Below are 10,978 nucleotides of genomic sequence, written 5' to 3'. Positions count from 1 at the left end.
CAAGCGTGGGGAATGTGAAAAATACTGTAAAATACTGCCACTTGTGATGAGCAGTCAACAACCATGTCTCTTAAGCCTGTGTTGACCATGCATCCTTGCCCACCTGAAGGACAAATAACTTGGACAGTTACATGCACTATTTTGCCATAATTAACCCATTCTGAGAGTAGTGTGGGGTGAGCTGAGTCCGTTTCATGGTGAGCTCCACTTCTACTACATTTTGACAGCAGTTTGTGGCAAACACAAAAATCAGAAGGATTTCTGCCTTTTTTTGCAGACTTCCTGCTGGAAGATGGAAGAATGGGAAGTTCAGGTAATGAAGACCACAGTGCACAAAATATAAGTCCTGACTCTTGGGACACTTAGATTCCTCATGTGCATATGATCACTGAGAGGACTGAGATATAACCTAGGTTATATCCAGCCTTCTTATGACTACTTGTTGGAAAGCGCAAGAGGTTTTTAAGGGAAATGAGAAAAAAATAGATAAATGACCATTCTTTCTTTTAAAAAATGTATCATTTTTCTAGCATTATAACTACTGTGGTCACAATTCACACAAGCGTAACAGCTGCTACACACCAATAAACGGTGCTAAAAGAGCTTACAATTAATGTCACGAGCAAGTTAAGCATGTTAATAAAGTGGTACAAAGATGCAATGGCTGGCTTGCACTGAGTGAGGAACAGGAAAAATAGACCTCTGGGCCAGAGCTAATGCTTTTTAAATTGCATGTTGATGTGCAGTGGTGGAGCAGTGTAGGAAGAGCTGGTTTGCTGCTTGCTGGCAAGACGGCCTGATGTAGTCCTTTCTCAGGCCATATGGTCACTGATGACTTTGCCAAGCTTTCACCGCTTGGGTTGGAATTTTCCATGGCAAGCGTTGGCCTCCAACTGAGCAACCAGAAACTTTCTTAACCTAAACAGTGGGTTCCTTTCTAAAACAAGACTGGGAAAAAATAGTGTCTCTTCCTGTGCTTGAAGTTCTTCCAGTTGTTTGGCTGGGTTGTGCTAGTTCCTGCTCACCTCATGTGCCTTGGGAAGGTGCCTGTAAATCAGGAGGAAGGTTTTTCAGTTTAAGTTTCTGTGTTTGGGAAAGTTTGGTCAGTTTTAAAGTTCTGAAAGATGGTCTTCTGAATCAGATGACTGTTACAAATCCCTTGCATTTCCTAACTGGTGACCAACCTGTATGTGTCCCATCTCCTCCACTGTGTTCAGGTTTGGAGCTAGGGAAAGGATGCAGACAGGGCAAAGTAATAGAAATCCGAAAATGAGGACAGAGAAACTCTTGAGTTTGAACGTAATTTGGTAGTTGATGACAGGGGATTAGGGCCTGCTGAGCAAGGGATCATGAAGGGGGGAAACTGAACAGAGAATATGCGGGAGGTAGGGGTAACAAGCAAAACTAGACATAGAAGCAAATAATAAACATGGACAAGAAGTCTGTAGATGAAGGCTTAAGCATAAAAAAGGGGATGGGTTATGGCTGGATAACCTTAATCTGCGTACTTCTTAATGTCTGAGTACTTGGTTTTGCAGCCTGAACAGTCTTTTCATGTATAGGAAACACTGAGAGACCATTCGGAGGAAGCCTTTGCAGATACTTCAGAATACCCTTCAAGACAGATGAGTGCAGTGTTTATTAGGAAGCTTCTGAGGATTGGGGGGATTATGATTAGAAAAGAAATCAGATAAATGTATCGGAATAGGTTAAGCAACACTGTGTATTGCAGGGTTAGTTGGATGGAAACACAAATCTAATGATTCATTAGGTTTTGCGTGATATAGCTGGCTATCAGCCGAAGGTTTCCCTGATCTCTGAAAAATAACAGCCTTCTTTTTGCTACCAAGGTAAATCAATTATGCTATGCGGTGTGATGAGCTGACAATGAGACTGGAAAATTGAATAGAAACAGCAGGCACTTCTCACTGCATTTGTAGCCTGAGCATTGCTAAATATGATTTTGATTACAGCAGAACGTATGAGCTCTGGTTGTAGAACTAGCTCCCCTGCGGCCAGAAACTGCACAAATGCATAAAAACGATGCTTCTCCAGGGCAAGCAGTGACGTTCCTTGTCCTACTCTTACCATATCTGGCAGCAGAGATTTTTAAGGAGAACAAAAAGGAGTCTTATGGTCTTCTGTTGACTTCCTGCAAACTATTTTAGAGTAATTCCTGCCTTAAATCCATAACTTCTGGTTGAGCTACAGCGTGTGTTTTAGCAGTCTTGCTACCAAAGTTTTAAGCAACTGGCAGACCCACCACGTTCCTAGGTAAGTTGTTTCAAACAGAAAAGGTTTTTTATTTGTTGGGGTTTTTTTTTACTTGAATTTGCCGTAATTTGAATCTCCAGTAATTTAATCTGAGTGTCTTTTTCTAACAGGTTGAGAAACTAATTACTCTCGGAAGTCTTTTCCTTGTGGGGGTGTGTGCTGACAGTGATCAAGGTACTTCGAATTTTACCTTATCTAAAGTTATTATTATTTTAAGCTCCATTTAGTATTTTTTCTTTAATTTTTTTTTTCACTTTGTCAGTATGTTTTTTGAACAATACAAAAACCAGAATTGGATAAAGCATTTTGGTAAGTTCACCCTGAGCTTCATCCAGGGCTAATGCCACCTCTATATTGTCTGAATTATTTGTTTAAGTGCTTCAGGTCTTTCAGCACACTTCCATCCTCAAGGGTATGTTTGCACAGTGCTAGGTCCTAAGCCCAGGGTTATAAAGAAGGATGAAGGCAGGGATGAGAAATGACAGCTGATGGATAGATGTGCCCATTTTATTCTTCAATAGAGCCGATGCTATTGTATTGACAGGTAACTCATACAAGGTTGGTATCCATCAGGCCCTTTGCACCTCTGAGCCATTCACTGCTTTCAGGATGCAGTATCCCTTACTAAGGTTGCATATTGTACAGTTATATCAAACTTAGAGCTCGCCAGCAAAAGATACTGCATTGAACAAGTGAAAGACTAATTGGACTCAATTTGTCTGATTGGGAAAAATGCACTCCCATCACAGTTCTGAAACATGTAGCGCACATTTATTGCAAGGTTTCTCATTTTGTATTTCAGTTTGTATTTATTTCAGTATTGTATATTCAGTATTGGTAAAGTATATAATATTTCAGTATTGTAAAGTATTTCATATTAGAAGTATATAATAAGGAAATTAGTAAAGAAAAGGTGTGTAGAAGAAGCAGAAGCCCAGACAAAGAATCTAATCTTACTAGTAACAGTTGTTCTGGCCCTACCAGTTTCAGGAGGAAGATGGGCTCACCACTGACTGTGCACTTTAAGTTGAATAGTATTTCTTTGACAGGTCTGGCTTTTTTTTTGGCAGGGGCTGTTGGTTACTGAAAATGGAAGAAACAAGGAAGCTCTCTCCAAAACTGTGTAAAAGCAAAGAACCTGTGAAAACAGAATGGGGGTCTCAGAGTGTTGTATTTACGTATTTCCAAGGGGATATTAACAGCGTGGTAGATGAACATTTTTCTAGAGCTCTAAGCAATGCCAAGAACCCACAAGACCTGAGCACAAAGCACAAGGGCGAGACTGTTGTCCTGAAGAACGGTGAGCTGCTTTCCATGCATGAGCGTAGTGTTAGGGTTGACTAGGTTTCACTAAGGAATTTAAGATGCAGCGTGCTTAAATTTGGAACTGCGCGCAAACAGAAAGCAAGAAAATCATGCTTGCAAAGCCCTGGATTATGTAGCTGGGACTTCCTAGGTAAAGCCCTGTGCTTTCTGGGGTGCTTCCCAAGCTCTCCGTGGGCCTGTTGGCAGGACTGGGTCCTCATTTTCCAGCCAAGAGTCTCCATTGCTGTCAGATGCGTTAAGTGCATTATGACTTAATGTGTCGTCTTTGCAAAAATATATTTGTCTAAGCTTGCAATTGTTAAAAACCTGCCTATGCTAGTGGCCTGTAAGAAAACACATGTAATATTTATTTGAAAGTATTGGTGGTGGTGGTTTAGTCTCCTTTTAGTATGAATTTGTGGTTGATTTTTAAGATAAGCAGCACTAAAGTGAATATATATTTCTGTAAAAATGAATATGCAATCTGGTAGTGTTCCCTTAGAAGTCCATTGGAATTTGCCTTGGGAAAAAAAGTAAGAACTGATGAGACTTCAGATGCTTTCTTTCTCTTTTTAAGTAGATAGCATGTCTCCCCATCAGTGGAATTTCTCTTCACATTGCTCCAAACCATATCCGTCGTCTTCTGCAACAAACATGTCAAATTCTGGTCTGAATTTTTCTGCTGCTGGTATGGCAGGCCAATACCAGCCATCAGCTCTGCGGAGTCATCCAACTCAACCTGCAGATTTATGGCCCTTCCCTTCGACTGGGACTCCCAGTCTTACCAGTTCGGTATATCATCATGCCTTGCCTGACCTGCACGTGGCAGATGAACCGATCTCTGACAGGAAATACGGTTCTCTTCTTGGTCTTCTGCAACAGGAAAGGTGCTTAACATCCATGCAAGAATGTACCATGAAGCAACACTCAAGTTCTGCTTGTATGACTGGACCTGCTAGGTTACAAAATATAAGTCAAAGTTCAGCTCCTGGGGGAGGTAAGGAAATACTTACTATCACTTTATTCTTTGATGGCATCTTATGTAAAGAGACAAAACAATACAGTCTGTTCCTAAGGTTCTCAAATTGGAGCCGTCTTCAGCCCAGCTCATAGAAATTTTTTTCAATAGATAACCCATGATATGTACTGTGGTACTTGGGACTGATTAGCTATATAGTATAGCTTAATCAAAAAATATGCATTGCCCACTTGCACAATATTTTACCCTCTGGCTTACCTTAGGGAGATATTTTAAGTGAATATAAACATTATTCACTGCTATCAGAGTCTCTGCCTTATAGGTAGTAGGTATGGTGTGTACCAGATGCTCCCATATTATGACCAGAAAGCGGTGGCCAGGTAAGAGCCCTGAGCAACCTATCTTTCTGTGTAGGGTGTTAAAGATATTCTGAATACCGGATGTGAAACTGCAGCCCTTACCAGAAAGGCCAGGGATTTCTCTCCCTCCCCAGTCTCTGTCTGTAGCTGGAAGGACTAGGGTAGAGGGACTGGTGGGCCAGCCTTGCCTTGTCTCCCAGCTAATTGCTGCCTGTCATTAAGCACTGCTGCCCTGCGTGTCAAAGGCTGCAATTGCTCTCTGCAGTAGATTTCCCAGAGCTAATGCATTTCATGCAGGAACAATGATTGTTGCTTATTTATTATTAACAATTAGTAGGCATCCCAATCCTATGTACTGCCAGCACACAGAATAAAGACGGCTGGTGACTGAAGTCCATTTCCTGGGAGCTTACATCCCCACAGCATCTAGGACTGCTGGATGAAATTGCTCCCTTGTGAGTAATTTCTGCCTTTGAGAAGCTCTCCCAGATCAGGCTTCCCATCCAGAGCCCTGGTGCCCTGTTAGGGTACGCCTGCATTGCTGTTTTTGGGCGTTACCCAGATAGTCAGCTTGGCACTGGTCTCCAAGAAAAAGGATTGTGAAATTGTTTAGGGAGTCTGCTGGAAAAATACAGCGCCTCCTACCTAGTGCTTCTAGATGAAAAGGACCAGGCACGTGAAGAAGCAATCCTGAGTCTTAGGTTTTGAAAAAAACCAGCTGTGAAATACCTACGGGTTACCCAATTTCCAATCTGCATCAGCAGGAATTTGGCAGAACACGAGCTAAAAGTATGGTTTATATTTGCAGGCAGTCTTATCCGCAGTTCCTCTTTTGAGGCTATACCGAAGCTATGTTGTTATGAGGACCCCAACTGTAGGTGTTCTGCTAACTTATTCCTGCTAGAGTGTCTAATGCCTGTCTGTGTCTGTGCATGGAAAAGGGAGAGTGTGTATGTCTTCAGCTGGAATACAAATTTTCTGCTCCTGATATGTAGTTGGATAGATTTAGCTGAGACTGTATGTATGTGCTGCACAGGCATGCACCCTAGACTTTTTGCAGCTAGTAAATGACAGTCTAATTACTTTAAAGACACTGTCTGGACTTCTAGGATTTAATTTAAGAACAAGGTTAGGTGCCCTCTTCCCCCAAGGGGGCAATGTGAGCCTATCAAGGCTTGGGAGCCCAAGGAACCAACTCCTCCAAAAAAGGAGATGTTTCATGAAACTGGTCTTGGGATCGAAAAAGGGAAGCAGTGCTAACAACAGTGGACTTCTGTTCAAAATTTCAGAAAGAAAATGAGTAGGGAAAAATTGAAAAGGAAATTAAACAGCTTGATGGTCCCCAGCCATCGCCGATTAAGGCCTTTTCTTTCAGGATGTTTACAGGGCCTTTCTGAATGTTCGGGGAGCCTCATAACACCACATGTGTAACACCGTACATGTGCTTATCAAGCAACCCAAAAAGAACAGATAAGAAATGGCTGGCCCATGTTCACAGGGAGTCTTTGGCAAGTCCTTAGGATGTGTGCATCTAGTCTGGCTGTGGGAGTCCCTGTTTCTTGGCTCTATCTGTTAAATATACTTCTCGTTGCGCTGTGTCATGTTTAAGAACAGCTGATATTTATATTTATGGAAGTGTATATTGCTGTGCCAGACAGCACAGAGCTCCCCAGCACCTGTGCTATAGGCTGGGCTGGAAAAGCACAAGGTTTCTTTAGGAGCTACTGCCTACTTTTAGCTCTGTGTTGAATCTCTGCTCATCTCCAGTATTTTATTTTTTTAAGAGAGGAAAGCAAGCTCTTACCAAGGCTCGGAAAATCCCGGTGTAAGCCATGCCACTGCAGGTGAGTGATGAAACCAGCCGGTTTGGAACAAATTAATACTCAGTTATGAAGGATAGCTGCCTTGCTTATGAACACAGAATTAAAGATGCTTCCTTGGTTGCTTCCAGATTGTATTTCAAAAGCTTGCTTTTCCCTGAGATATACACACCCCCTCCCATAACTACATTAACAGAGAAGAGGGAAAACATTCTATTAAAATTAGATGTATGATTTTCTAACTCCATCTACCTTAGTTTCTGTGGTTATACCATCAGCCTGCCATGTCACAACACCTATTCTGCCCTGGCTGTCCAAGTTTCAGATCGTATAAAGATAGGACACCCCTTGCTTTGTATCTCAAGCACCTGGCTTCAGGCTGAGGTCCCTGTTGGACCCATGTGCTAGCATTTGCAGTTTTCACCAGCAAACCCACCACGCTGCTAGGAGAGTTGTTCTAAGAAATTATTCTCAAAGCATTCAGGCTTCCATATTTGTATTAGTCTCTTGAGACTGTGTCATACCATGATGTTGGTTCTTTGATGTGCAATATTTTGGGGCTACTTTGGAGGGGTGGTTCTGGTTATTCTAGTAAGGGCCCTCTTGCATCAGACCCAAAGGTGCAATTTTGTTTGCACAACATCCTAAGAGATTGCATGGACTACGCTGTTTGACTGTCCTAATACTGCTGTGTCTTTCAGGTATTCAGATTCATGACAGAAGACAAGATTTGTACTTTTAGCAACTGGATGTTTCTACTTTATTCTGAAAGTTCTTGCTGTGAACTTTTGTTGTTTGCAACTGTGAATCAAGAAGAAATGAACTGCAGCTACTCTGTGCTTTTTCTCTCAGTTGGAAGAATACATGTACTATTTACTATTTGGGGAATGAAAAATCATCTTTTTCTATTCGGTAAATAACTGCTAATAGCTGTGGTATTAAACCTGACAGTATGTTTGTTGTGAAGAAACATTGTCTACTTAAGGCTTTTCATGTAGCCCTCTCCGGAAGGACTCTTAGCACTTTTTAATCTTTTTGTGTTTATTCTTTTACCATCTCTTGATAAGAAACACAATTCTTATCAATGCAGTTAATAACTGATAACTGCAGGGATGCAGTTAGCACAAATTCAGTGCTGCATCTTCTTATCTTGATTTGATATTTCTATGTTTTTTAAAATAGTCTTAGACCATGGGCAAGAGACTTCAGGACAACCACAGGTCAGCAAAGCACGTTATCATATTTATGTTTTGGAAGTACAGTAATTTGTAACCATACTTGCAATTCACAGGGACATTCTTCAGAAACTATATAATATGCATATGCCCCAAGGCTCTGTTTTGCCCTCTCATAATGTATAATCATTCTCTAGAAAACAGTGAATTAACACTAGATCTGGGAGGAAATCTGGGTCCTCGCTGGATGCAATTAAAATACCCCTGAGCAAAAAGCTGGAGGTGGGAATGGTCTATTTTCCCAGGCTCTTTGCAGGTATAAAAGGTTCTTTTTCTAAATAAACCCTGTGTGGTTGAATTTTAAATTATTGAGCTTGAAGGGCTGTGTCACCAGAACAAGCAAAAATCCCTCTGTTCACGGCAACTGCATCCCACCGACCTCAGAAGAGCTGAATGGGATGTGGTCTCGATGCTCCTCCGTGCAGCAGAAGTGGCAGCCATGAGCTGTGCATCGATCCTGCACGTTCAGGTCCCCACTTTGCTTCACTGCTTGCCCTTGCAAATATGTTTGCTGAAGCTACTGTGAGTAAAACCTCATGTGACTGATGTTTAGGCTTGTGTATGTAATCCCTGCAGTAAGAGACTGCTTAGCCTTTATTGTAAATCCTAAGGATAAAAAAGATTTGGGTTTATTTTTTCCTTCTTCATTAGCTATACATTAATTTAATATAAAGGAGCACAATTAACTTTATCTGACAGCTCTACGCAGTTGCTTAAGGAAAGTTGACCTTTGAGATCCTAGAGCTTGTGGTTTATAAGACAAATCCTTAGCTGGTTAAGTGTTTTTGTGGCTCTATTTACACAGGATATCTGTGCTGCCACTGGTCTACTTCAGTTATAACACCTTGTGGAATTTTATGAATAATTTGAGTTCAGCAACTTTAGGTGTTTATGGTACTGATTTAAAAATAAAAATTTAAAAAATCCTAGTTTGTATCATACAAACTTGCTGTAGCATGTACATGAGCTAGACCAACCTGAGATCACATACAAGAGGAACCATTTTAAGTAATTAATAAAAGGTAGACCAACATCCTGTCTTCCTATAGATAAGCACTGAAAAATTGCTTGTGTTTAATATTTCTACAAAGTTGCCTTTCTTCTGTTTTAAGTTTAGGAATACCTCTCCAAGTAGTTTTCTTTTGTCATCCACAAAGCACTTAATTCTCTGATTTTCAAGGCTACGTGGAAATATAATCTGACTTCTTCTATGGGCCGGAGCAAAGATTTCCAAGCTGTACTCTGTACACCTGCCTTACTAGTGTGTGTTATAATTCCAGTGAAGTTATTGCTTCAAAATACTGAAAAATTATTTTTGTCTCCTTCTGCCATACCTCCTAAAAGAAAATGCTCACATAATTTAGCTCTAAGGTCTGAAAAGACATATAACAGTATATCTAAATGCTCTTCAGATGTGCTGCTTCTTGGAACAGTTTGGTCCTGTGCATGTCACAGCTGGGAATACTCAAGGTGACTTATAAAGCCCATGTTTCTGGTGAATCAACCAAGTGGGGTTGGACAGTGTGGGGGGAAAAAGACCCTTGTTTTTAAATGCATGTCACTTATTGCAAGGACACAAGGCATCACTGGTTCTGCCTTGACATGGGAACACTTTGAGCCATTGCTGCAAGGTTTGGCAACGCTGCGTCCTTGCCATCCAGCTGTGTGGCAGACCTGGGGAAAGGGAGCAAGTGCCCGGGCAGCCCAAGGGCCGGTGTCTCGTCCCGGACCCTGCTCGCCAGCACTGTGAGCCAGGCTCCGGGCCGGGCGTGCGGGTGCTGGCTCTCTTCGCCGGCTGCTAGAATAATGGTGACCTTGGGGTAGAGGGCTGGGGGACAGAGGCTCTGCTGCTCCGGCGTTTTGTCTTATGCCCCCGCAGCAGCATGCACCAGAGCGTGCCTGGGTTCGTAGGCATCTTACTTTTCTTCTGCAATAAACATAGTTAACCCATCAGTGCAATTTGCCTTTAATGATTTAGTATGAATAGAGGTTTGAGCATTTCACAGAAGTTCCCTACATTAGGTAGGCTGTTATATATGGTTTTTTTATATATATTATATACATGTATATATATTCCTCTACAGTATTGTTTGTCCAGAGTGGAGTGTTTCTTGCTTTTCTGCTCAGGCTAGCGCTGCGGTCCCGACGCTGCCATCCTGCCGTCATGCTCCAGTGAGGTTCTCTTCATTCCCATTCAGTACGTGTGCTCTTTTGCACAGAAGGACTTGGCAGACGGCATGCTGCATTCAGCAGCTGCCATCTGGTACTTCCCACGGTTATTTTCAGTTCCTCCTCTGAATGCAGCAATCATGGTGGTGACAGGAGGAGAAGGGATGCGGGATGTACTCATTTAAACAGCTTCCGACTCCCCGAACGCTAGCACAGAGACCGCAACCTCTGCAGAGACCACTCAGAAGGACAAACGTGGGCCGGGTGTTACATTTGCTGGTAATTTACTGACCCTGTGGGAAACCACTATTTGCCTTCATTTGGGTACCATTTCTAAAGCTCTAGTCCAGGAGTAACTTCTTTGCACAGATGGTTTTTTCTCCTGTCTTTTTCTGATGGGCAGATGAGATGCAAACTACATGCTTTGTGAGCCCTGTTCAGAGAGTAATGCAGAAAAAATATTCAAGTGTTTGACATACCTACCCTGTGAGAAGTCTGGGGCTTTTTTAAATTTTTAATAAGCTGCAAGGAACTGTTGTACATTTTTTTTTCACCATGCATGTCCCAGGACACAGACATTTTCTTCCCCGCATCTCGCATTTGCAGGCGCCTTGCTCTGCCTTCTCGTGCGGGATGGCCCTGGTCCAGCTCCTCCTCTGATGGTCAGATAAACCTTGTGGGTGGCTGGGAGCAGCGTAGCTGGCTTAGCTACTCCACCCCTTTTTAGTCACTCATTAGCAGTGTTAAAAATAGTCCTGGACTGCAATGACAAACAAGAGAGATTCTTTTGCTATTAAAGAAAAAAAAAGGGGGAAGGAATGCTATTGGGTAACTCGG

General features: G+C 42.1%; 1 protein-coding gene across 1 annotated transcript; it reads left to right on the top strand.

Moving 5' to 3' along the window:
• The first annotated feature begins 716 nt into the window (after window positions 1-716).
• Window positions 717-9,062, top strand: VGLL1 (vestigial like family member 1). Its single transcript, XM_072876794.1, has 5 exons — window positions 717-2,448; window positions 3,345-3,574; window positions 4,157-4,576; window positions 6,702-6,761; window positions 7,439-9,062. Exons 2-5 carry the CDS (start codon window positions 3,364-3,366, stop codon window positions 7,477-7,479), a joined length of 732 nt encoding a protein of 243 aa, XP_072732895.1. The 5' UTR covers window positions 717-2,448; window positions 3,345-3,363; the 3' UTR covers window positions 7,480-9,062.
• Window positions 9,063-10,978: the final 1,916 nt, after the last annotated feature.

The sequence above is a fragment of the Ciconia boyciana genome, chromosome 12, assembly GCF_034638445.1.
Source record: "Ciconia boyciana chromosome 12, ASM3463844v1, whole genome shotgun sequence".
In the NCBI taxonomy this organism is placed as follows: Eukaryota; Metazoa; Chordata; class Aves; order Ciconiiformes; family Ciconiidae; genus Ciconia; species Ciconia boyciana.
This window is presented reverse-complemented; position numbering and strand designations above follow the sequence as displayed.

Excerpts from the sequence above, each read along its gene's own strand:
- VGLL1 (XM_072876794.1), top strand. The coding sequence starts at position 3,364 with ATGGAAGAAACAAGGAAGCTCTCTCCAAAACTGTGTAAAAGCAAAGAA. Across the intron at positions 3,575-4,156 it reads GACTGTTGTCCTGAAGAACG|TAGATAGCATGTCTCCCCAT; the intron begins GTGAGCTGCTTT and ends TCTCTTTTTAAG. Across the intron at positions 6,762-7,438 it reads TGTAAGCCATGCCACTGCAG|GTATTCAGATTCATGACAGA; the intron begins GTGAGTGATGAA and ends TGTGTCTTTCAG.